General features: G+C 40.9%; 2 protein-coding genes and 1 long non-coding RNA gene across 3 annotated transcripts in view; all 3 read right to left on the bottom strand.

The window, feature by feature from the left end:
• Nucleotides 1-238: 238 nt before the first annotated feature.
• LOC134003433 (uncharacterized) lies at nt 239-8,380 on the bottom strand. The gene is made up of 3 exons (XR_009927634.1): nt 8,287-8,380; nt 6,898-6,927; nt 239-301 (listed from the first exon to the last, which is right to left on the bottom strand). It is a non-coding gene; the product is annotated as an uncharacterized LOC134003433 (long non-coding RNA).
• A 4,424-nt stretch (nt 8,381-12,804) lies between these two features.
• On the bottom strand, nt 12,805-24,174 carry si:ch1073-416j23.1 (rac GTPase-activating protein 1). The gene is made up of 15 exons (XM_062442299.1): nt 24,084-24,174; nt 23,798-24,000; nt 22,299-22,441; nt 21,313-21,385; nt 20,997-21,050; nt 20,818-20,916; nt 19,279-19,438; nt 17,561-17,697; nt 17,322-17,480; nt 17,118-17,213; nt 16,669-16,867; nt 16,493-16,598; nt 15,616-15,748; nt 14,872-15,010; nt 12,805-12,923 (listed from the first exon to the last, which is right to left on the bottom strand). The coding sequence occupies exons 1-15, from the start codon at nt 24,172-24,174 to the stop codon at nt 12,805-12,807; spliced, it is 1,911 nt and encodes a 636-aa protein (XP_062298283.1).
• Nucleotides 19,334-25,131, bottom strand: part of LOC134003385 (HEAT repeat-containing protein 1-like) — a 398,094-nt gene continuing 392,296 nt past the window's right edge. The window contains 1 exon segment of the mRNA XM_062442569.1: nt 19,334-19,343. The gene's annotated coding sequence lies outside the window, so the exon portion shown is untranslated.

Here is a 25,131-nt window from a genome sequence, read left to right as displayed (position 1 = left end):
TCACTGATGGACTTACCTGAGCAGGTTAGCTCCATGATGGAAGAAGAGAAATCTGATGATGATACACAGTCCCTCAGTGCAGATCCAGAATGAAGACAGTCAGAGCTGATGCTCCATACAGATCTGATTGGATCTTCATATCTGCTTCTTGTTGAAACAACAGAGCCACAGTCCAAATATCTGCATATTATATCTGCGTTCTTCCGGTTCCAGCCAGAGTCATCTACTGGTCTCCACTCTCCCTTTTTCATCTCCAGTGTACCTGCACAGCGACTGGCTCCTCCCACCAACCTGACAGGATCTGAACAGAAACAAGAGAGTCATCAGTAAAAGAATAAAGTGAGTTAGTTTGAAAAGTAACTTTGAAAGAATTAGAAATCATATTCACACTCTGACTGACCTGCTGCTAATTTCTTGTTGCTGGCTGTGTTACTGTTAGCGTTTCTGCTGTTTTGCAGATATTTACCTGGTGTTAATTTAAGCTTTTGTCCTTTTAGAGTATGCATCTCTATATTTGTAGTGTGTTGTTAACATCTAACTTAGCTTAGCAGTTAGCAATGGCTTCTCTCGCTCTATGTTGCTTCAGTGATAACGGTTGATTTTATAAATGTAGTTCATTTGCGAGTTATTCGCTAAAATGTATTTATTTATATAATTTTGGGGTATTTCTGCCTTAATTGACATTTTCTATCTTAATGAAACTTGGCTGTGTCACCATAGGAGCTCCCATGCAGGTATAATTTAATGAGGTATTGTGGGCGGCTGTGGCTCAGGAGGTAGAGCGGTCGTCCACCAATTGGAAGATTGGCGGTTCGATTCCCGGCTCCTCCAGTCCACATGTCGATGTGTCCTTGGGCAAGACACTTAACCCCAAATTGCTCCCGTTGCTGTGTCAACGGTGTATGAATGTGTATGAATGATTAGCTTCCCCTGATGTGCAGGTTGGCCCTGTGTGGTAGCTCCTGCCATCAGTGTATGAATGTGTGTGAATGGGGTGAATGAAATGTATTGTAAAGCGCTTTGAGTGGTCGAAAAGACTAGAAAGGCGCTATATAAGTACAGGCCATTTACCATTTACCATTTATGACGTTTCGAGCCATACTGGCTCTTCTTCAGATGCTAACACAGTGAGGATCAGAGACGCCATCTTTCAAAAGTCCCATGGCCCAGTCATGTGACCTAACACACCTGTGATACATTAATCTCCACTTAAGGAATAATTCATCAATAAAAAAACCTTTCTAGGGACAGTTATAACAAACATGCATATAAATATAAATATATACACATATATACATAAACATCTAAATAGAATTTCATGTTCCTTAAAAAACAGGACTCAAGCTGTAAAGGCCATCATATAACATAAAAATACTATCAGAGGCGCCTCTGATACATACGCAGAGGGGGTGATATAAACTCTATGCTTCTCAAACGAGAACTGTTTTGGATCCACACGTTGGGAACTCTGGCCCCTAAGGGTCTAAATGAGGACTTTGACATCAGACCTTGTGTTGCTGTCTGTCTTGTTCATCTTTTAAAATGAATAGTCTTTTGTCTTTCATGTGAGCTAACTAGCTCACCACGTTTATTTACTTCTTCATACCAGTACCGAGTAACCTCTACAGCAAGTGGATCTACCTGTCATTCACAATCAACAGCCCCCTCTATTGGTCACCACTGGTAATGACACATTAATATCAACACATCCCCCTTTCTTTGAAGTTATTAACTTTGAGCATAAGAAAACACATGCCTTAACACACTTATGTAATACCATTACGATAAGTCAGAATTAGTGTAACCACAATTACAACATTTTCGTTTCTATATCAACTTCTTGTAAACTGTTATCTCTAGCTTGTTCTTTTGTTGAACTGTTCACCATATTTTCAATAAACACCAAGCTCTTATAGACAAGCAAACACATTTCAAAACCATACAATCCTTCTTACATTCCTTTTTTTTAACATTAGAACAGTATCAGCATCCAATACACTGATTCAAAGTTCAAGTTTAACTGGTCTTTTGATCTGACGTTCAGATCGCCTCAGTACAGGTAACTCTGTGGAAGCATCACTTGAGTTCACCTGCACATGTCCATCTGATTTCAACTCAGGCACTGTGTCAGCCCGTGACACAGCATTCTTCTCATCTGCATCACCACACAGTGTCCCTTGAAAAGTCTCTTTGGTTTTTAGAAGGTTACGACGGTTCCTTCTAAACACATGTCCACCCTCAGTTCTCACTTCATAGGAACGTGGTCCTATTTCTTGAAGAACTGTCGCTTTTCTGTTCCATGCATCCTGGTCTTGGATTCTCACCACATCATCCTTTGCAAGTGGTTTGAGAGCTTTTGTTGATTTGTCATAACGCTGTTTTTGTTTCCATTTCAAGTTCTCCATTTTTGACTGAATCTCAGGTTTCTGTTTGCTCTCTGTGTAGCGAGGCAGTGTAGTGCGCAGCTTGCGATTCATCAAAAGTTCTGCTGGGGAGAGACCACAGTCAAGGGGAGCAGACCTGTAGCTCAGCAGAGCTAGATATGGATCTGACTTACTGTCTGTAGCCTTCTTTAAAAGCTGCTTAATGATATGCACTCCCTTTTCTGCTTTGCCATTTGCCTGTGCATGCTGAGGACTGGATGTGACATGATGGAAACCATATTGTCCTGCAAACTGCCGCCATTCATTGCAGTTATAACACGGACCATTGTCACTTACTACAGTCTCTGGTATTCCATGCCTAGCGAATATTGACTTTACATGAGTAATAACACTGTTAGCAGTTGCACTTGTGAGCAGAGCAATTTCTGGGAAATTTGAATAGTAGTCAATAACTAACACATAATCTTTCCCATTTAAATGAAACAAATCTGTTCCTACTTTCTTCCAGGGTTCAGTAGGAAGATCAGGAATCATCATGGGTTCCTTTGCCTGCTTGCTCTGGTGCCTTTTGCATGTTTCACATTTTCCTATCATGTTTTCAATGTCCTTGTTTATACCATGCCAGTATACAGAGTCTCTGGATCTCCTTTTACATTTTTCAATTCCCAAGTGACCCTCATGCAGTTTCTGTAGTACTTCAGGTCTCAGGCTGTGTGGAATGACAATCCGATTGTCTCTTAATAACAGTCCATTTGCCACACTTAGCTCAGATCTGATGTGATAGTACTTTGGACAGGATCCTCTGGGCCAGCCAGTTTGGAGGTGTTCTATCACAGCTTGCAACTCCTTGTCTTTAGCAGTCTCCTCACTTATTTGCTTTGATTTAGCATCTGACACAGGCAGAGACTCAACTATCATGTTGACATGATTTTCTACCTCTTTTTCAGTGGAACTCACAGGACTCATCTCAGGAGCTCGTGATAGTGCATCGGCTAACACTAGGTGCTTGCCAGGTGTGTATATCAACTCAAAGTCATACCGTTGCATTTTCATGATGAGGCGCTGAATCCTCGGCGACATCTCATTCAGGCTTTTCTTGATGATCGACACGAGAGGACGGTGATCTGTCTCAACTGTGAAAGTGGGAAGTCCATAAACATAACAATGAAAGATTTCCAGTCCATAAGTCAGTCCAAGACACTCTTTTTCAATTTGAGCATATCTGCTTTCAGTCTTAGTCATGGATCTGGAAGCATATGCTACTGGCTTCCAGCCTTCTCCTTCAGCCTGTAGCAAGACAGCACCAAGCCCGTCCTTTGAAGTATCTGTGGAAATCTTCAGTCTCTTGGTTGAATCATAATAGGCCAACACAGGAACAGTTGTCAGTGTGGTCTTTAATGCCTTCCACTCTCTCATTTCTCTCTGTCCACACAAATTCTGTGGAATCATGAAGGAGCTCTCTTAATGCTGACGTTCTCACTGACAAGTTTGGTATGAACTTTCCTATAAAGTTTATCATGCCCATTACTCTAAGAACACCTTTCTTATCAGTAGGGCGTGGCATGCCTAGGATAGCTTTTATCTTTCTTTCATCAGGCTCAATGCCCTGAGCAGACAGCTTGTCACCCAGAAATGTTATCTCTTGTACACCAAATTGACACTTTGCACGGTTTATTCTCAGCCCATTTTCACGTACTCTTTGGAGCACTTTTGTCAGTCTTTCATTATGTTCTTGCAGGGTGGACCCCCAGATGACCACGTCATCGACATAACAACGGACCCCTTCTAGTCCCTCCAACATGTTGTCCATGGCACGATGAAAAATCTCAGAGGCTGAGATAATGCCGAATGGCATTCTGAGAAACCTGTATCTGCCATAAGGTGTGTTGAAAGTGCAGTACCTTGAACTTTCCGCATCCAACTTGATTTGCCAGAATCCCTGCGCTGCATCAAGTTTTGAGAAATATTTGGCTCCTGCCATTTCACTTGCAATCTCCTCACGCTTTGGTATCTGGTAGTGCTCACGTTTTATGTTCTTGTTTAAATCACCAGGATCCATGCATATTCTCAATTCTTTGTTTTTATTCTTTTTATCCACGCACACCATCGAGTTTACCCACTCAGTAGGTTCCTCCACTTTTGTGACGACTTGCATCTGAGACATCCTGTCCAGTTCCTTTTTAAGACGCTCGCGAAGTGGTGCTGGAACTCTGCGTGGCGCATGAATCACTGGTTGTGCATTGTCTTTTAGTTGGATTTTATATGTGTATGGCAGGCAACCCAGTCCTTTGAAAACATCATCATAACGTTGCACTATAGAGTCAACTGTGCGTGAGTGTACACTTATTGCTTCTGAGCAATTAATGTGATACACTCTTCTCACCAGGTTCAATGTCTTTGATGCAACTCCGCCCAGCAGTGACTCACGGCCCTCAGGTACGACTGAAAACAGTACATTGTAAGTTTTATTCTTCACTGTTACTTTTAGTCTGCACTGACCTTTGCTTTCAATGTCTTTTCCATTGTAGTCCTTCAGTGGCACTCTTTTCTTGATTATTTTGGGCTTTTCTTTCATAGCACTGATTTCTGTCATGCTGATCAGGTTCGCCTGTGCACCTGTATCAATCCTTAGTGCTACTATAGCTCCATTTATTTGAAGTGACACAAACCAAGTGTCTCCTTTTTCTGAGCACTTATCATTTTCCTCTGTGTCCTCCTTCTCTGTTTTTGCATTATCACATGACACCATCCCGACAAAGAAAGTCTCACTCAGGTCAGTCTCTTCCACTAAACGCACTGATTTGGGCTTGCTTTTAGAAAGACACTGTTTTGCAAAATGATTTTTTCCATAACATTTTGAACACTTTTTGCCATACGCAGGACACTGTCGGGGCTCGTGCCTGCCACCACAGCGCTTGCAGGAGTAGCTTGCATCATCTGTGCTTTTCTTTTGTGGCGTGATTCTTTTCATTTTATTTTTAACCACAGCTACTTTTACACTGTCATGTCCCGCAGTGATACCTGTTTCACTGAATGTCCTTGCGTGCTGTTGTGCTAACTCACTTGCGTGGCACTTTCTCTCTGCCTCCTCGAGAGTCAGCTGAGCATCCCGTAGCAGCCGTTCCCTGGTCCGCTTATGATAGATCCCGTACACATTTTGATCACGGATCATGGAGTCTTTCAGATCCCCGAAATCACATGATTGCGCCTTTAGTTTTAAATCAGTCACAAAGCAATCAAAAGTCTCTTCAGGCTGTTGCATCCGTGACCGGAACACGTATCTCTCATATACTGTGTTTTTTCTTGGCGAGCAATGTGCCTGGAACTTCTCCATTATTATGTCGTATTTACCTCTGTCTTCAGGCGCTGCGAACTCGAACGTATTGAAAACTTCAATGGCTTGAGGACCCGCTACTGTGAGCAGCAGCGCTATTTTCCTGGCGTCGGACTTTGAGTCCAGTCCAACGGCAGCCAAGTACAGCTCAAATTGCTGCTTGAAACACCGCCAGTTGCCGTCGACATTTCCGACCAGTTTCAGTCCCTCCGGTGGCCTCAAAGTCTCCATCTCGAGTCCCAGAAGTTACGACCTGCCTTCCACTCCTGGTACCATGTCTTGTTCATCTTTTAAAATGAATAGTCTTTTGTCTTTCATGTGAGCTAACTAGCTCACCACGTTTATTTACTTCTTCATACCAGTACCGAGTAACCTCTACAGCAAGTGGATCTACCTGTCATTCACAATCAACAGCCCCCTCTATTGGTCACCACTGGTAATGACACATTAATATCAACACACTGTCTGATGAAATTTAGAGTGTACTTTTTGAGGTCAATTTCATGACATTTATATCATTGTTCTTGCTTTTTTCAATGTTAATTGTCATGACATTTAGATCAATACTGTCCATCTCCTTGATGTGATTCGGTTTTTCTGTTTTTTTGAGTATTATCTGAGTAATATTGTTAAAATCAGACACATCCTTTCTCACTGAAAAACTAGTCCATGCATTTGCTACTACTAACTAAGCTAGCCTGCTACTTTGGTCACCAGATCCAGGTCCATTCCTCGACTGGCCCTGATGGTTACTGCTGATGATCCTTCTGGTATTAAATCTGCACTAAGAGTCACTGAATGTCTGATAAATTAACTCCTTCAAAGGCAGGCAGTGTGAATGTTCCACAATGGAACAATGAGTAGAGTTCATGTACAGTACTTCATGTAAACAATCCCATAATAATAATAATCATTTTATAGATATTATAGACACAAAAATGAGCCGTGTGCAGCAGACAGTGATGAAATATAACTGTGATGACTGTACCAAATCTGGATTTTCACTTTCCAATGCTAACATTAGCATATTTTATGAGTTGTTAGTTTTGAGGGTATTTGGTCATAAACCCAAATAGATTGACTGTCCACCACTGATGGAGGTGTGAGTAACGTCCTCCAGCTCCTCCTGGAGGATCAGAGGTGTTCCCAGACCACATGACATACATTCTCTGTTTTTACCTGATTGGTGATCATCTTCAGCCTGGAGTCCTGGAGAGAAAATCAGACAATTAATATTAATATTGGTGCAGAGCTGTGAACTGAACAAACACTGTGAGGCTTTCCAGCAGCTCAGAGCTCATCTCAGTGAAAACACAGATTATTGAACTCACTCAGGAGTCATTTGACCAGTTTACCACTGACCTGCAAAGTGGATCACAATATGACTTTACATCTGTTTTACCAAATATGCCACAGACTGTTATAATATGTGAAAGTAACATGTTCAGTTTTCAGTAACTAGAAGACGGAGCTAAAAACCAAACCAGACTAAAGTGTTTGCTCTCTGGTTTGGAGACCTGGAGACTCTGGAAGACAGAGACAGTCAGCTAGACATCTAAAGTAAGAAATTAATCTTAATTTGTAAGTTAAATACAAGAATGCAATCAAATGTTAGTTAATGTTAATAAAATATCACAAATGGTTCATGAACAGACAAATAGAGTCAATATAACATGAACTATAAAGTTTTTTTTTTCCGGAACAAAGAAAGCAGAAACATGTTTTTGTAGATATTTCATGTTGAGGTGAAAATAATCCTCAAAAAAAGACAAAAAACTGAAGGAAACCCATCCAATAAGGTGGCTTCATTTTTTGCTGGATCATGCAGTGAATGGCAGTCACTGAATTCTGTTTCAAATGTTGATTTTCTGCACAAATCATCTTACTGTCATCATCAGAAGAAGAAGAAAATGTATAATGTTGGACTGTTGTGGCTATTTCAATTTATTGGTTGTAGGTTTTTTTGGGGTGTACAATTTCAATTGTGTTTGTGTGGTTTATTTGGCTGCTGTAAAGTTACATATGTATCATAGTCAGACTGATCAAGTGATCTCTGTGAAGTGCTACTTTGGGCCTGATTTACTAAGATCCCAAATAAAGGTACTAAATTGTGTTTGCAGTGCAACAGATTGCACATTTGGTTAGTGTGTGTTTTGTGGTGATCTACTAAGAATAAGTGCACTAATAACAACAGGAGCAGACAGCAGGATTTAAATGACAGTTTGGACGAGCAGAAATGTGATCTGATAGAATTAGAGGTTCTAGTGGAAGAGGTTAACAAACATATTGAGTTACAGCAGAAACAACTCTGTATGGGAGACTATTAGTGACAAAGTCAATGCTGTTAGTAAAACCATAAATATTAACACAGGTGGAAAAACCTGTTCTCTGTGTGCCCTTCAAACCTATTATTTATCGACACAGTTACCATCACCAAAATTGAACTGAAGATATTTCACTACTTTTTACTGATAAAGTTTTCCTTCAGTGAACTTTTGACTTAAATTCAGTATTTTTCCAAAGAGGTTTTGAGTCTTTCACACATCCATCATTAAAGCAGAGTCCTACCTGAGCTGCACAGCAACACCAACACCATCAGCAGGTGATCCATGACCAGGTAGACCGTCTGTCTCTGTGTCTGTCTGACGGACTCGATAGCTCTCCTCTGCTGATCACATGATCTGTTTCCTCTCATCAACCAGGAAATTAACTGATGAGCTGCTTCTAAGAACTGAAGCCGCTAACCACAGGTGAGACAGATTTTACCACGATAAGCAGTTTGACAGAGTTACAGGAAGCAGCTCAAACATGTTTACTGCGTGAAAAAAAAGGTGTTTCACACCTTTCAGTCCTGTACGTGACAGTAAACATGTTGCCATGGTAACAGATGTCCTCTGTAATCTCACATCAGTTAGTTTGTCCTCAGATGCTTCCTGTCACAGAAAAACCTCATAACTACATTTAGTTCACTTCTAAATGAACCAAAGAAAAAACTGGACTACTGACAATCTCAATCCCAAACTCAAGTAACAAACTAACAAAACAAAACCCCAGCACTGACAAACATGCAGAGGAAAGAAAAACAACAAGGGGAAAGGAAGAAAAATGTCCCCAATAGATGTGAGCTGGGCCGTGGCTGGAGAGAGAGAGAGTGAGGATTACTCTCAATCCTCCTCAAATGCTCTCACCAGGTGATTACAAAACCACTACCAGATGTGTCTTCCTGAATAAAAACAAACAGGTAGAGAGAGAGAGAAGAGGAACAGTGGGACACCAGCCGGGCGCAACACTGTCCCTACAGGGCCACATGTAACACCCCACCCTGAGATTGTAAATAGCAGGACTTCACGGATGTTATTTACACAAAGTTACTAGCTTGATAATGTGTCAGCCAGGTCATTGTTCCTTCCTCATGCCTGATTTCCACATTAAAAGTTTGCAGAAACAAAGACTAGCACATAAGTCTCTGGTTAGAAATCCGCATCTGATAAATAAAGACTAGAGGGTTAGGGTCGGTATACACAACAGTAGGCATACTAGCAGAGCCAACATACACCTCAAAGTGTTTAAGGGCCAAGACGAGGGCAAGAGCCTCCTTCTCAATGGTGGAATATACCGGTTGATGGCGGTAAATCTTCCTGGAGAACTACGAAACAGGATGCTCCAGCCCATCATCTCCTGCCTGAAGAAGGACAGCACCTGCTCCTGCATCACTCGCATCGACAGAAAGTTTAAACGGCCAATCAGACTCTGGTGCAGCAAGTATGAGAGCATTACTCAGCAAAGCCTTCACACAGACGTTCCCACAAAAACTTCTATAGTGTCCTGCAATCCCCAAAAACCAGGGCAGCTCACGCCGAGAAGCTGGAACAGGGAACCAAAAAAATAGCTTCAATCTTGGAGTGCACCGGCCTGACTTGCCCCCGGCCAACAACCTTGCCTAAATAGGTCACTGTAACCTGACCAAAATCACACTTGGTAAGGTTGAATGTGAGATTGGCATCTCTCAGTATGTACCAGACGCTGAAATGTAGCAGGAGTGTTACGCACGCCGAATGGCATCACCGTAAATTACAAAAAAGTTTCATCAGATTGATCAGCCAAGAGACACGGGGAGCTCCAGGAGCTAGAGCGAGGCTCTGCAATGCCATTCTCTCACATTTAATTCACCTGCTTTGCAAACGGGCACGTTTATCAGGACACACATGGTAAGCATGCCGTTTTATTGGAGGAGAATCCCCCACATCAAAATCATGCATCAACAACATGGGTCCGAGATGGCAGAGAACAAAGATAGATGAGAGTCAGTCAACCCGACCACAACCTTGTGCTGAGACTGAGTCAAATGCTGAAAACTCTTACCAAGTTGAGACAAGAGTTTTTTTAACCTCCGTGGACAACTGGAGGTAATAATGAGTTACAGCAGAAAAATATTACCAGAAAAAACGCTTTATGGTAGATTATATGTGACAAAGTCAATGCTGCAAAAGAATATTAACACGTGGAAAAAAACGATAGTTTTCCTTCAGTGAACTTTTGACTTAAATTCAGTATTTTTCCAAAGAGGTTTTGAGTCTTTCACACATCCATCATTAAAGCAGAGTCCTACCTGAGCTGCACAGCAACACCAACACCATCAGCAGGTGATCCATGACCAGGTAGACCGTCTGTCTCTGTCTGTCTGACGGACTCGATAGCTCTCCTCTGCTAATAACATGATCTGTTTCCTCTCATCATCCAGGAAATTAACTGATGAGCTGCTTCTCAGAACTGAAGCCGCTAACCACAGGTGAGACAGATTTTACCATGATAAGCAGTTTGACAGAGTTACAGGAAGCAGCTCAAACATGTTTACTGGGGGAGAAAGAGAAGTGTTTCACACCTTTCAGTCCTGTACGTGACAGTAAACATGTTACCATGGTAACAGATGTGTCCTCTGTAATCTGTACATCAGATCTGTAATCTGTACATCAGATGCTTCCTGTCACAGAAAAACCTCATAACTTAATTTACTTCACTTTAAAACTTTTATAATTAAGAGTATAAAATTCACATTTGGGTTGTTTGCTCTGTTGGAAGATATTTCACTACTTATTAATGATTTTACCTTTTAACTTAAATTCAATATTTTTTAGAAAGAGGTTTTGAGTCTTTCAAACGTGAAGGGGGCAGCAGAGTGTCAATGTGAGCAGCAGGGGGCAGCAGAGTGTCAGTGTGAGCAGCAGGGGGCAGCACAGTGTTAGTGTGAGCAGCAGGGGGCAACAGAGTGTCAGTGTGAGCAGCAGGGGGCAGCAGAGTGTCAGTGTGACATCAGTGGGCAGCAGAGTGTCAGTGTGAGCAGCAGGGGGCAACAGAGTGTCAGTGTGAGGAGCAGGGGGCAGCAGAGTCTCAGTGTGAGCAGCAGGGGGCAGCAGAGTGTCAGTGTGATCAGAAGGGGGCAGCAGAGTGTTAGTGTGAGCAGCAGGGGGCAGCAGAGTGTCAGTGTGAGCAGCAGGGGGCAGCAGAGTGTCAGTGTGACATCAGTGGGCAGCAGAGTCTCAGTGTGATCAGCAGGGGGCAGCAGAGTGTCGGTGTGAGCAGCAGGGGGCAGCAGTGTGTCAGTGTGAGCAGCAGGGGGCAGCAGAGTGTCAGTGTGACATCAGTGGGCAGTAGAGTGTCAGTGTGAGCAGCAGGGGGCAACAGAGTGTCAGTGTGAGCAGCAGGGGGCAGCACAGTGTTAGTGTGAGCAGCAGGGGGCAACAGAGTGTCAGTGTGAGCAGCAGGGGGCAGCAGAGTGTCAGTGTGACATCAGTGGGCAGCAGAGTGTCAGTGTGAGCAGCAGGGGGCAACAGAGTGTCAGTGTGAGGAGCAGGGGGCAGCAGAGTCTCAGTGTGAGCAGCAGGGGGCAGCAGAGTGTCAGTGTGATCAGAAGGGGGCAGCAGAGTGTTAGTGTGAGCAGCAGGGGGCAGCAGAGTGTCAGTGTGAGCAGCAGGGGGCAGCAGAGTCTCAGTGTGAGCAGCAGGGGGCAGCAGAGTGTTAGTGTGAGCAGCAGGGGGCAGCAGAGTCTCAGTGTGAGCAGCAGGGGGCAGCAGAGTGTCAGTGTGACATCAGTGGGCAGTAGAGTGTCAGTGTGAGCAGCAGGGGGCAACAGAGTGTCAGTGTGAGCAGCAGGGGGCAGCAAAGTGTTAGTGTGAGCAGCAGGGGGCAACAGAGTGTCAGTGTGAGCAGCAGGGGAGCAGAGTGTCAGTGTGAGCAGCAGGGGAGCAGAGTGTCAGTGTGACCAGCAGGGGGCAGCGGAGTGTCAGTGTGAGCAGCAGGGTGCAGCAGAGTGTCAGTGTGACCAGCAGGGGGCAGCAGAGTGTCAGTGTGAGCAGCAGGGGGCAGTAGATTGTAAATGTTCAGGGAAAGGTGGAAAATGACGACTGCCATCCTCTGCATCTTTAATATTTAAACTTTATTTATTTCTTACATTCTTACATTGAAAACATGTCTGTGTTTTTTTGTTTTTTTCACAGTTTAAAGTTTCAGCTGTGATTCAGTTTCTCTGCTTCAGTTTAAAACGTTTATAAAATGATGAACAGCTGTTTGTTTTAAACACATCAAGGTGAGTTTCAGGTTTCAGTTCCATCAATTACACATAAAAAACCAAAACGTGAGAAAACAAATAAATCTTTTATATTTGCATCAAGTCAGACGAGCAGATGTGTGAGGTGTGTGTGTCTGTAGGTGTAGGTGTGTGTGTGTGTGTGTGTGTGTGTGTGTGTGTTAGTTCGGTGAAGTGAAGAATCTTCTTCCCGGCTCTGCTCGTCCTCTGAAGGAACAAATCAGACAAACCGGGTTCAGACAGCTGATCACATGATTCCTGCAGCTCGAATATTAACCAGAACTAAGAGAGAACTCATTAGTCTAGTTTTAGCTTCCTGTTGAGTTTGTGATGTGTTTTAAATATTTGTTTGACTACAAGGAATGAATAAGATCTCAGACTTTGATTCACACACAGTAAATAAAATAATCAGCATGATATAAATCTCAGTGACGTCTTTGTCTTGTTTAATTTGACAATTTTAAAAACTGAAACTGCTGCACTCAGAGTCGTGGTCTGATCTCTTACGTGTTGCCTCCTGAAGCGGCTCCCTGGTTCCTGATCGGTCCTCTCACTGATCGTCTGCCGGCAGCCGTGTAGTAGCTGTTCAACTCCGGAGACGTCAGCGGCTGGAAGAGCCGAACTGTGCAAAAGAAGGAGAAGAAGAAGAAGAAGAAGACATGTATGAAGACCTCATGTTCATCTGAGGAAAGACTTGTTCATGCTAACTGAAGAGGTGAAAATGACGTCTGACACATCCAGAGGAAATCTTTCAAACATAAAAATCAGAACTTGCATTAATCGTACCGTTACTTTACTGTAGTATTTCCATGTGATGCTACTTTCTACATCTCAGAGGGAAATATTGTACTTTCTACTCCACTACATTTATTTGACAGCTTTAGTTACTTTTCAGATGCAGATTTGACACAATGGATAATATAACAAGCTTTTAAAATACCACACATTGTTAAAGATGAAACCAGACAGCAGTGTGTAGTCGGCTCACATTTCAGATGTCTATGAGTTGTTAACAGCTCCACCAAATACTGATGTTTCCCTCTAAACTTCTCACATGCTTTCATTTCTATAAATGTTCAAATGATCCAATATTTCAGCAAAAATCAAAGATTAGAGAAAAAGTCCAAAAACTGAAAACACATTTGTGTATCAGAACTTAGTTTGTTCTTCTCTCCCATTAATCATCTCACCACCCCTCACATTTATCTGCTGACGCTTTGGAGGGGCCCCACCCCTAGGTTGGGAACCACTGGACTAAACTAGCTAACTGTATATAAAGTAGTGTAAACTAGCTAACTGTATATAAAGTAGTGTAAACTAGCTAACTGTATATAAAGTAGTGTAAACTAGCTAACTGTATATAAAGTAGTGTAAACTAGCTCCACCTCCAGCAGCTACAACAGTAACATGCTGCTCTAACACTGATGCTTCACTATTAATAATCTAATGATGTCATAATAATAATATATCAGTCAGAGGACCAAACCACTACTTTACTGTAGTACTGCATACTACATCACTATAATACTGCAGTACTTTACTGTAATACTGCATACTACATCACTATAATACTGCAGTACTTTTACTGTAATACTGCATACTACATCACTATAATACTGCAGTACTTTACTGTAATACTGCATACTACATCACTATAATACTGCAGTACTTTACTGTAATACTGCATACTACATCACTATAATACTGCAGTACTTTACTGTAATACTGCATACTACATCACTATAATACTGCAGTACTTTTACTGTAATACTGCATACTACATCACTATAATACTGCAGTACTTTTACTGTAATACTGCATACTACATCACTCATAATACTGCAGTACTTTACTGTAATACTGCATACTACATCGCTCATAATACTGCAGTACTTTTACTGTAATACTGCATACTACATCACTATAATACTGCAGTACTTTACTGTAATACTGCATACTACATCACTATAATACTGCAGTACTTTTACTGTAATACTGCATACTACATCGCTCATAATACTGCAGTACTTTTACTGTAATACTGCATACTACATCACTCATAATACTGCAGTACTTTACTGTAATACTGCATACTACATCACTATAATACTGCAGTACTTTTACTGTAATACTGCATACTACATCACTATAATACTGCAGTACTTTTACTGTAATACTGCATACTACATCACTCATAATACTGCAGTACTTTTACTGTAATACTGCATACTACATCACTCATAATACTGCAGTACTTTTACTGTAATACTGCATACTACATCACTCATAATACTGCAGTACTTTTACTGTAGGGTGATTTTTCATGCGTGACTTTTTCTTGTAATAGAGTATTTTTTACTTTGTTGTATTAGTACTTTTACTGCAGTAAAGTATCTGAGTACTTTTTCCATCACAGTTGGTGTATAAAGAGTCTGCAGTAGAAATCTCCTTCATATTTCTCACCAGCAGAAACATCATGGGATTAAAAATAAATGAAACAATAATAGTGAATAAAAATGAATTGAACCAAAAAAAACAACAACTAAGGGCTGATGTGTGATGCTGAGTACCGTTCCCTTCGACCTGGGTGCTGGTCTTGGTGGTGGAGGATGATGATGATGAAGAAGATGAAGATGGGGTCTGGTTGGTGCGGATGTCGAGGATGCGTCTCCACGACTCTTCAGGGAAAGACAACAATCGGCAAACAACCTGAGAGCAGAGAAACACTCACGTGACCACATTAGAAAAAGTAAGTTGAGATCACTGAGCTCCGCCTCTTCCTGCAGCTGAAGCGAGTCCGATAAGAAACACTAGAAGAACTGTCGTATCTCAGAGGGTCAGAAATCAAACTTGTAGCGTTGAGGTGGTTTATTGAAAAGAATCCATCTTACAGCTCATATATGACATTGTAAAGCTTTTGGTCTTTCACACAACCACGTTTTTATTTCGCTCCATAGGTCATTATCCAGATGTTTAAACCAGGTGGAGACGGGGGCCTAAATGTTCTGAGCTCTGAGATCTCAGACGAGCAGCTGGGATCAAAAGAGGAATCTCTGATCATCAAATCCAGCAGCTCAGACACAAATTGTGACTTCTGCTATCGACCAATCAAAATATGAAATGGCCAACAAGACATTTGCTAACACACCTGTGATGGGGGGCAAGACTTATAACCTACACTGCAGCCAACCACCAGGGGGCGATCAAGACATATTGGCTTCACTTTTTGTGGATCTGTCACAGCGTCCATCTTTCAGGACTGATCAGACGTTAACCGTCATACTGTTGGCGTGAACATCAGAGCAGCTGCTGACCTTCGCCTGAGTGAGTGTGTCTCTCAGGATGGTTGCCGGAGGCGGCGCAGACGTCCCGTGTCCCACCAGAGTCGGTCCAAACACCCTGGACAGATTGTTCTGGTCCATCTGACACCGAGGACTCCTCATGACCCTGAAATATGAAGTCAAGATGGAAACAAGAACTGACACAACACCAGAATCTAATCAAGTTTATTCTTCTTACATCCTGCAACACATTTAGACAAACAGTCCAGTGGTGGAAATACGAAGATCTTAAGTAAAAAGACTCCTTCAGTTATTTCAAGCAACTAACTTTTTCTGGCCACTAGAAGGCACATGAGTCTCCTGTCCAGTGTCATAAATCCTAGAACCTGCAAATTTAGATGCCTGAACATAACAAACTGAGCTGAAAACAGATTAAACTTCAGCAAAATGTCGAGTGACGTTTACAGACGAGCTGATTATGTTCAACAGTTTAAGTTTTCATTATTTTGTTTTTGAACCTCCTGCAATCTATCTGTAGGAATGTGTAGAGCAGTAATGGAGACGTAGAGGAGCTGGAAGATGAGTTTCAGTCCTCTGGTCTCTCTTTAATGCTCTCCATCCTCCAAACACCAAACCTGTTTATCTGTTAGGTCTTTTTGCTACAGTCTGCAGGTCTGATATATTACAATGAACATGATTAAAACTGATGCAACAGTAGTGTTTATCTGTACATCTTAGCAACCTAAACACCGAAAATAGCAAGTTTCTTCCCATGACAGTATTTTGCAAGAGCACCATCTCTGTATCCACCAAGATGATTGCAATCGTTTTAAATAAATACAAAATCAAACCTTATAGCAGAGTGATAACGGGAGCAGTTGGGTGTAGTTATGTAAGACTCTGAGCTTACTTGTGAAAGTGCAGCATGAGGAAAGCCAGCGTGTCTTTGTTGGTTTTCGGCAGCTCTGCTACAGCCTGAAACATGGCTGCAGTGCTGCTGTCTGCATCGGACATCTCTGCAGGGACACAAACACAGAGGGGATGAGGTGTGGACAGGTGGACAGACAGGTGACGTGTTGAACTCACCTCCTGCCTCCATGAAGGTGCGGTGCAGTTTGAAGGTGACCAGCGGCTCCTTCAGCGTCCTCAGAAAGTCTTTGAGGAGTCCGCAGAGCACGTGGACGTCCTGAACTCTACTGAGCATGAGCGGAGTTTTCCCCTGAAGGAAGCGATCCTTGAGATCCTTCACGAGCCGCTCACCTCCAGGAACTCTGTACAAACCCCGCTGCACACACACACACACACACACACACACACACGCACACGCACACACACACACAAACGGACCGGTCATGTGTCAGTATTATGTCAAAGCTAAACGTCTGATTCTCTACTAAACTCTGATGGATCAACACTTCCTGCTGCTCTGAAGGGATTTACAGATTCATCAAAGACTCGTTGAACTATCTGGAAGAGACAATATCCTGGTTCCTGGTCCAGACACCAATGAGACCACGAAGGATCGGACAGTTTACCTCCTGCAGTCCTCTCCTCTCGATCTCAGTCACACACTCGATGATCAGCTGAGGAACTCTGGGATGCTTCAACGGAGCGAAACTTTCCAGCGAGTTCTGAAGAAGAAAAGATGCAGTGAAGTTCACAAAAGGAAGACATCTTATTGGTTGTAATGTTAGGACTCCTGCAACTGAGCTGGGTGAGGTTCTGATGGACTCTGTTACCGTCTGAGCCGTAGTTCCTGGTGTGGCGGCCGAGCAGACGGTGACACACTTCTGTTTACACTCTGGATGAGCGATCACTCGGCACTTCCTGCACTTCATGGCGATCTTCCCAAAGCGGATCCTCTTGCCGCAGGGCGAGCACGTCTCGGTCCAGATCACCTGACACAAGCAGCAGATTCATGTTCAGTGAATGAGGCGGACGTTCGGACATGGAGCACAGCGGCTCGGCGGCTTCGTACCGTTTTAGAAACAAAAACATGTTTGGGAGTTTTCTCGGCTCTGATGATGATGCTCTCCTCCAGCCTCGCTTCAGGTTCAGGTTCCTGTTCTGGTTCTGGTTCAGGCTCATCACACGGACACCACACCGATGTGTCGTCTGCAGGTCAGAGTCACAAGAAACACTGAAATCAACATTTAAAGTAAAAGAGAAAATTATGCTAACGTGTGAAAAATCTTCACTTAACTGTAAAATCGACTTTTCTTTGAATTTAAATTGTTTAATTATCAATTTCAGAACTTAAAATCATGACCTGATTCTGATTCAGCGTCTGACTGATGTTTAGAAACACTGTTAACTTATCCTTTTCTTTATTTATTTAACTAATAAAACCAAACATGTTAATCAACAAGAGACATTTTACTGATGTGAAGATGAACAGCAAACAGTGGAGAACATTAAATACGTTCAAACAAATCTTTAAAATAACATTTTGATTAATATAAATATGAACTTTATTTCTTTATTCTCGTTTTGTTTTTGGCTTAAATTGATTGTTAAAGTTTTAAAGACAGATGTAGGACTAGAACAGTTCCTTACTTAATGCTTGTTATTTTGTTGTTTATCTAACATTTGCTCTCATTTTATATTTAGTTATGTTTCACTGCCTTTATATTATATTATATTTTATTGTTATTTTCACATGTTCAGATAAATAAATAAACTAACTGAAAAAAAGAACATGACATATAAAGCAACTTTTAGTTATAAGAGCAGAGTTATGAGGCAGCTTCTGCAAAAGTAAAGACAAGTTGAGTTTGATGTTTTAACCTCTTACATACTGATCAGGGACAAATTTGACCCATTTGTAAAAAACACTCTACACATTTCTTTCAGTCAGACTTTTCCTAATGTGACCCGTAGTATAGAAATGGAAATGAAATACATACGTTTTTAATTTTTCTTCATATTCTATAAAATAGCTGATGGGGAATTTTTCAATGTGAATTAATGTTGAGATTAATTATGAGTCAGAATCAGGCGGGGAGTTCAGGTCCTCTGAAATGAGGCCAACGGGGAAGTAACTTAAAACTGCATTCTATCAAAAGGCCACCAGGGGGCGACCGTTTTGGTGTCAAAAGGACTTAATGTATGATTATGCACCGTTTTGGCCTTATAAGTGTGCTCTTGGTTATTGTTTAGGAGTTTATTATTACTTCCTCGCCTCGGTCCAAGTCTGGATAGAAGATAGAAGTTCATAGTTTTGGGATGTGTGGATGTATGACCACTGCATTGACCCTGTACCCTGTGCCAACATATGGGTAAAAGGGACTTGGATGGAGGACGTTTGACCCTAGTTAACATTTCGGTAATAAATGTGCATGTATGCAAATGTATTTCTTGTAGCTATTTGCCATTGGCTGTAGTCATATAGGCTGACATGTTTGACCAATCAGATCATTTATTTGTTCTTTCAGGTACTTTAATTAGATGAGCTGATGCCACTCTGTGTCTGCTGTCTCCTTATTGTAAAATAATAGTTTAATCTTCAACCCAGTAGTGTTTTTGTGTATTACTTTATCTTTGTGTTCAGTGTTTTCAGATTTCCACGACACTTCCAGCTCAGAGATTTGAACATCATCATCATCATCATCATCATCATCATCATCATCATCATCATCATCATCATCATGTTGAACTGCAGTCTGAGTCACACAGTAATGAGAGATCTGAACACACCTCCTACTCCTCCTCCTTCATCACAGTCTGAAACAGCACACTCCTGGGTGATGCAGAGGGTCGGGTTGTCGGGGCTCCCCTGTGTGATTCCCACCACCATGTGAATCTTCGCTCGAGCGTCCGGAGTCGACACCGACGCCTCCACGATCGTCTCCACCTCCTGACACACAGAAGCTTCAGACTCAGACTGTACTACAGTAAAGTACTAGTACCTCTAACTGTACTACAGTAAAGTACAAGTACCTCAAACTGTACTGCAGTAAAGTACTAGTACCTCTAACTGTACTACAGTAAAGTACTAGTACCTCAAACTGTACTACAGTAGAGTACTAGTACCTCAAACTGTACTACAGTAAAGTACTAGTACCTCAAACTGTACTACAGTAAAGTACAAGTACCTCTAACTGTACTACAGTAAAGTACTAGTACCTCTAACTGTACTACAGTAAAGTACAAGTACCTCTAACTGTACTACAGTAAAGTACTAGTACCTCTAACTGTACTACAGTAAAGTACAAGTACCTCTAACTGTACTACAGTAAAGTACAAGTACCTCAAACTGTACTGCAGTAAAGTACTAGTACCTCTAACTGTACTACAGTAAAGTACTAGTACCTCTAACTGTACTACAGTAAAGTACTAGTACCTCTAACTGTACTACAGTAAAGTACTAGTACCTCTAACTGTACTACAGTAAAGTACAAGTACCTCTAACTGTACTACAGTAAAGTACTAGTACCTCTAGCTGTACTACAGTAAAGTACTAGTACCTCTAACTGTACTACAGTAAAGTACTAGTACCTCTAACTGTACTACAGTAAAGTACTAGTACCTCTAACTGTACTACAGTAAAGTACTAGTACCTCTAACTGTACTACAGTAAAGTACTAGTACCTCTAACTGTACTACAGTAAAGTACTAGTACCTCTAACTGTACTACAGTAAAGTACAAGTACCTCTAACTGTACTACAGTAAAGTACTAGTACCTCTAACTGTACTACAGTAAAGTACTAGTACCTCTAACTGTACTACAGTAAAGTATTAGTACCTCTAACTGTACTACAGTAAAGTATTAGTACCTCTAACTGTACTACAGTAAAGTACTAGTACCTCTAACTGTACTACAGTAAAGTACTAGTACCTCTAACTGTACTACAGTAAAGTACTAGTACCTCTAACTGTACTACAGTAAAGTACAAGTACCTCTAACTGTACTACAGTAAAGTACTAGTACCTCTAACTATACTACAGTAAAGTACTAGTACCTCTAACTGTACTACAGTAAAGTACTAGTACCTCTAACTGTACTACAGTAAAGTACTAGTACCTCTAACTGTACTACAGTAAAGTACAAGTACCTCTAACTGTACTACAGTAAAGTACTAGTACCTCTAACTATACTACAGTAAAGTACTAGTACCTCAATCTATACTACAGTAAATGTGCTCAGTTACTTTCCGCTGCTTCAAACAGAAGCTGGGTAAATATAATAATCTAGTGCTGCTGATGTTGTTGCAGATATTGATCAGCACGTTCACCTTCTCCACCGTTCTCCTCTCCAGCGGCTCTGTAAACATGTTCCCGCTTCTCCCTCGCCTCCCAACCACAGCGGCGACAGTCACACCCATCGACGATCTCTGCAGAGAAGCAGCAGAACAATCAGGAACCGAGTGGAGCATCACCTGAGAGTGTGAGCTGTGGTTGGACGGGCGCTTACCCTTCTCTCTCTGGCTCGAGACCTCAGCGGTTTAATCACAGATGTGTCCACGTCCTGAAATAATAAGTCAACAAACTCTTAGCTTCTTCATCAGATATTAGTTGTTTCGTTGATTTCTTATTAATAGAAAATATCCTCAAATAGAAGACATGAGTACTTGTTTTCTTTTTATCATTTCAATATCTTTCTATGATTTTTAATAAAATAAATCAATATGAAACTGATGCATGATGTGAATAACCAACAGCAGACAGACGACCAACTAAAAACCTTAAATACAATAACATCCTGCGTCTCTTCGGGTTCGTGACCTCACCACGTCGTCATCTGTGCGATCGTAGCTGATGTCCGAGTGCGACAGGAACGAAGACTCGTCGATGACACACAACCTGACAGAAGAAGAAACTACTGCAAACATTCACAACTTTCATAGAAACATGTTTTAAATATTTAACAATCTGAAATGAACTGAATCTGACCCTTCAAGAAGGTTTAAAACTCCAGAGTGAATCTTTGTTGTAAGCAGCTAATGATTATGTTCATTATTGATTAACTGATTAGTTGTTTCGTCCATAAAATGCCAGAAAATGCCAAAGATGATCCTCAGTTCAGTTTACTGTCAGAGGACTAAAGAAACCAGAAGATATTCATCATTTTCTTAAATAATCAACTGGAAAGGATTCATTTGAGCTCTTTAAATTTCAATATTTCATTTGCACTCTATGTCCTTTCAATGATTTTGACATAAATCATTATTTTATGCTACAAACTCATAATTTATGCTCAATTTTTTAAAATATATTTATGTTATTCTTTCTACTTTTTGTAAAATTTTAATTATTGTGTTTTTTCTTATTTTTTAAAAATGGTATGTTTTAATGTTCTTTGTTTTTATGTAAAGCTCATTGAGTATTAAATGTGTCAGTTCAGTTTACTGTCAGAGGACTAAAGAAACCAGAAGATATTCATCATGTTCTTAAATAATCAACTGGAAAGGATTAATTTGAGCTCTTAGAAATCATTATTTTATGCTCTATTTTTTTATTTTATTATTCTCCTACTTTTTTTTCTTGTTTTTAAATTGTATGTTTTAATGTTTCCAATTTTTACTATTATTGGGTTTTATTTTTATTTATTTATTTCTTTAATTGTGTGTTTTAATTTTCTTTGTTTCTAATTCTTACTGTTAAATGTTTAGTTATATAAAGCTCATTGAGTATTAAATGCATTATATAAATAAAGCTGCGTTTCCTAACTGATCATCAGTAGTTGGCATTAATTTTAATGTTTTGTGTGTTTTACCGTTTGTTGCTCCTGTGCAGAAGCGTCGCATTCGCTCCTTTGTGTTCGAACGTGGCGAGAAGAGATTTCTGCTCGTCGTTCAGACAGGCGCTGGACTTGCTGTCGTGGACGAGGATGTCACACATGAGCTGCATCTGCCTTTGCTGCAGAAAGCATCACAACAAACATCCTGATGAATATACACAGTTTGTCCTGAAGGTGGCAGCAGAGGAAAGCTCATGAAGTCATTAACATCTTATGAGGAGCAGGTATGATAAGTTAACCTTAGTGTCGTCCTCCCGGGTCAAATTGACCCCGTTTGATTTGACTGTTCCTTCCTTCCTCCCTTTCTTCCTTCCTTCCTTCTGTCCTCCCTCCCTCCCTCCCTCCCTCCTTCTGTCTTTCATTCCTCCCCATTACCTTCCTTCTTTCCTCTGTCCTTCCTTCCTCTTTTCCTTTCTCCCTCCCTCCCTCCCTCCCTCCCTCCCTCCCTCCCTCCCTCCCTTCCTTCCTTCTGCTCCCTTGCATCCTTCCTCCCTCCCTTTCTTCCTTTCCTCCCTTCTTCCTCCCTTCCTTCCTTGACTCGAGGACAACAGGAGGGTTAAACTCCTTCTGACATTAAACTACTGGAATGTTTTGTTTTGTTTTGTTTCTAAAATGTCAGAAAAGTGAAAATAAAATCTTATAATTTCCAAAGTCAAAAGTTAAAGTCCAAAACTCATATTCAGTTTATAACCATCATGTACGAAAAGAAGAATCAATGAACCACATAGGAGCTAAAAGAAGCACTTTCTACTCTGAGCAATAACACACATTAGATCTGTTAGTGACACGCTGTCTTTACTTATGTTTCTTTTTTTTTAGTTAGTTAAGTTTATTTCTAACATGTTAAAATAGCAAAACAAAACAAATAGGAAGTGCTTTACGGCAAAATAGAAATTATAAATAAATAGAAATAAAAAAACAACATATACATATTTTCCTTCCATTTTCTTTATTTTTCTTTTCTTTTTTTTCTCTCCTTTCTTTCTTTCTCCTTTTTTAAATGTTTTTTCATTCTTACTTTCTTCTTTCAGGCATACAACTAACAATAAATATCTAATGTTTGTTTTTAATTAGTTTTAAAAACAATAAACAATAATTTTAGTATTTATTTCTTGTTAATTGTTTTATGTTCCTTTGTTTCAGCTGTGGTTGTTTTAAAGTGCTTTATAAATAAAGTTGAGTTGAGTTTGAATGGGTGTAGGATGAAGCAATGAGCTTTTCTTAGTCCTACCCTTTTATTTATTTTTAGACTATCAGATACTTCCAAGCTAAAGAAGAGAACAAAACAAACAAACCTAAAACTAAACTATTATATTATATATCAGCGGTAAAACTATAAATGCAGAACAAATATCACTAGTTTATTATTTGTAGCTTTCATGTGTTTATTGTTCCCTGTTACAGTTCAAAGTGTCCCATCAGATATTCAGCATCTTACTTCAGCTCTGACCTGAACCCGACTGCATCAGACTCACCAGGTAGTGATAGTCGGCCTCCACCCGGTAGCGCTTCTTCATCTCCAGGTCCAGCTGGTTGCGAGCGTGTTTCAGTTTGACTTCCAGAGCAGCTTTGGCCACGTCGGACTTCACCAGCAGCTCCTTGTACTTCTTCAGCTCCAGCTCGGCATGCAGCCATTTCTTCCTGAAGCTCTCGAACTTTTTAACCACCTCGATAAACTCTGTGAGCGGAGAAGAGGAGAGCTCAGAGTCAGTCCTGCACCACATATTGTGTTCAGTGATTCTGTCAGAGTAGAGGTTTCACCCAGCTCGGTGCTCATAGCGTTTTCCTCCAAGGCGATCCTCTGAAGGCACAGAGCCAGAACCTCATCCACCACCAGCCGAGACTCTCCCATCGCTGCCTCCAGCTTCCAGCTTCCTGCTTCCTGCTTCCTGCTTCCTGCTTCCTGCTTCCTGCTTCCTGCTTCCAGCTTCCAGCTTCCAGCTTCCAGCTTCCAGCTTCCTGCTTCCACTACAACATGCAGACATTAACACGCTCGCCTCTCTGAATCAAACTGTTTCATTTCAGTCTCAGCTCAGTTCAACTTTAACAGATTTTAGAAACTTAACGAACATTTTCAAACATTGTGAAGCTCAAACTAACGATTGTGTGAAAGTTAAACATTTATTCAGTTTTCTTTCACAAGATGGGATTTTCTTAAATGAGTATTTTCTTTCCTAACATTTCACCATTTTGTGTTTTGGGTGGAAATCAGAATTCATGTTGAAATTCACTAACACACTTTATTTACAATCATCTTTTAGGAAAGTTAGGAAACACTTTACTTAAGAGTAACATCAACATCAATATTACTCTTTATTTTACTAAAGCTTTTTTACTTCTGATTTTTTTATCTTAATTTTGCAACTTTCCTTTATTTGAGATTTGAAATAGTCTCATTTTACTTCAGTACTGTTGGACAGAGTTTGGGGAGAAATCAACAAACTGCAGCTCAGAGTCTCTCAGGTTATAAAAACAGATCACAATTCATCAAGTGTGTCTTAAAGCAGCAGTCAGGTGTCCTCCTGTTCATACTGACTGTCAAAATACATTTTAATAGTCAGTATGAACAGGAGGAATAATTACAGCATTTAATGTTCATTTAGTTTAAAGACACAGATGATAAACTTCTAATGTGCTTCCAGTGTTTAAAGTATCTGATCAGCTTCTATTGATCAGCAGTGTGAGTTATTATATCAATGATATCTGACACATTTACAGTGTTTATAGCATCAGATTCCCTCTTAGTGTTTCCCTGTTGAGCTGTGGTGTAACCATAGTAACACAAAAACTTTACTACTAAACACTGAAG

The sequence above is a fragment of the Scomber scombrus genome, chromosome 21 (genome assembly GCF_963691925.1).
Source record: "Scomber scombrus chromosome 21, fScoSco1.1, whole genome shotgun sequence".
NCBI classification, from domain to species: domain Eukaryota; kingdom Metazoa; phylum Chordata; class Actinopteri; order Scombriformes; family Scombridae; genus Scomber; species Scomber scombrus.
The sequence above is the reverse complement of the archived record's forward strand: the minus strand, read 5'-3'. Positions and strand labels throughout refer to the sequence as shown.

What these genes read in the sequence shown, in the direction of transcription:
- si:ch1073-416j23.1 (XM_062442299.1), bottom strand. Translation starts at nt 24,174, where the DNA reads ATGGGAGAGTCTCGGCTGGTGGTGGATGAGGTTCTGGCTCTGTGCCTT. An exon ending in AGAGGAGAACGGTGGAGAAG is followed by an intron (nt 19,439 to 20,817) that starts GTGAACGTGCTG and finishes TCTGTGTGTCAG; the next exon opens with GAGGTGGAGACGATCGTGGA. An exon ending in ATGTTTTTGTTTCTAAAACG is followed by an intron (nt 17,481 to 17,560) that starts GTACGAAGCCGC and finishes TGCTTGTGTCAG; the next exon opens with GTGATCTGGACCGAGACGTG.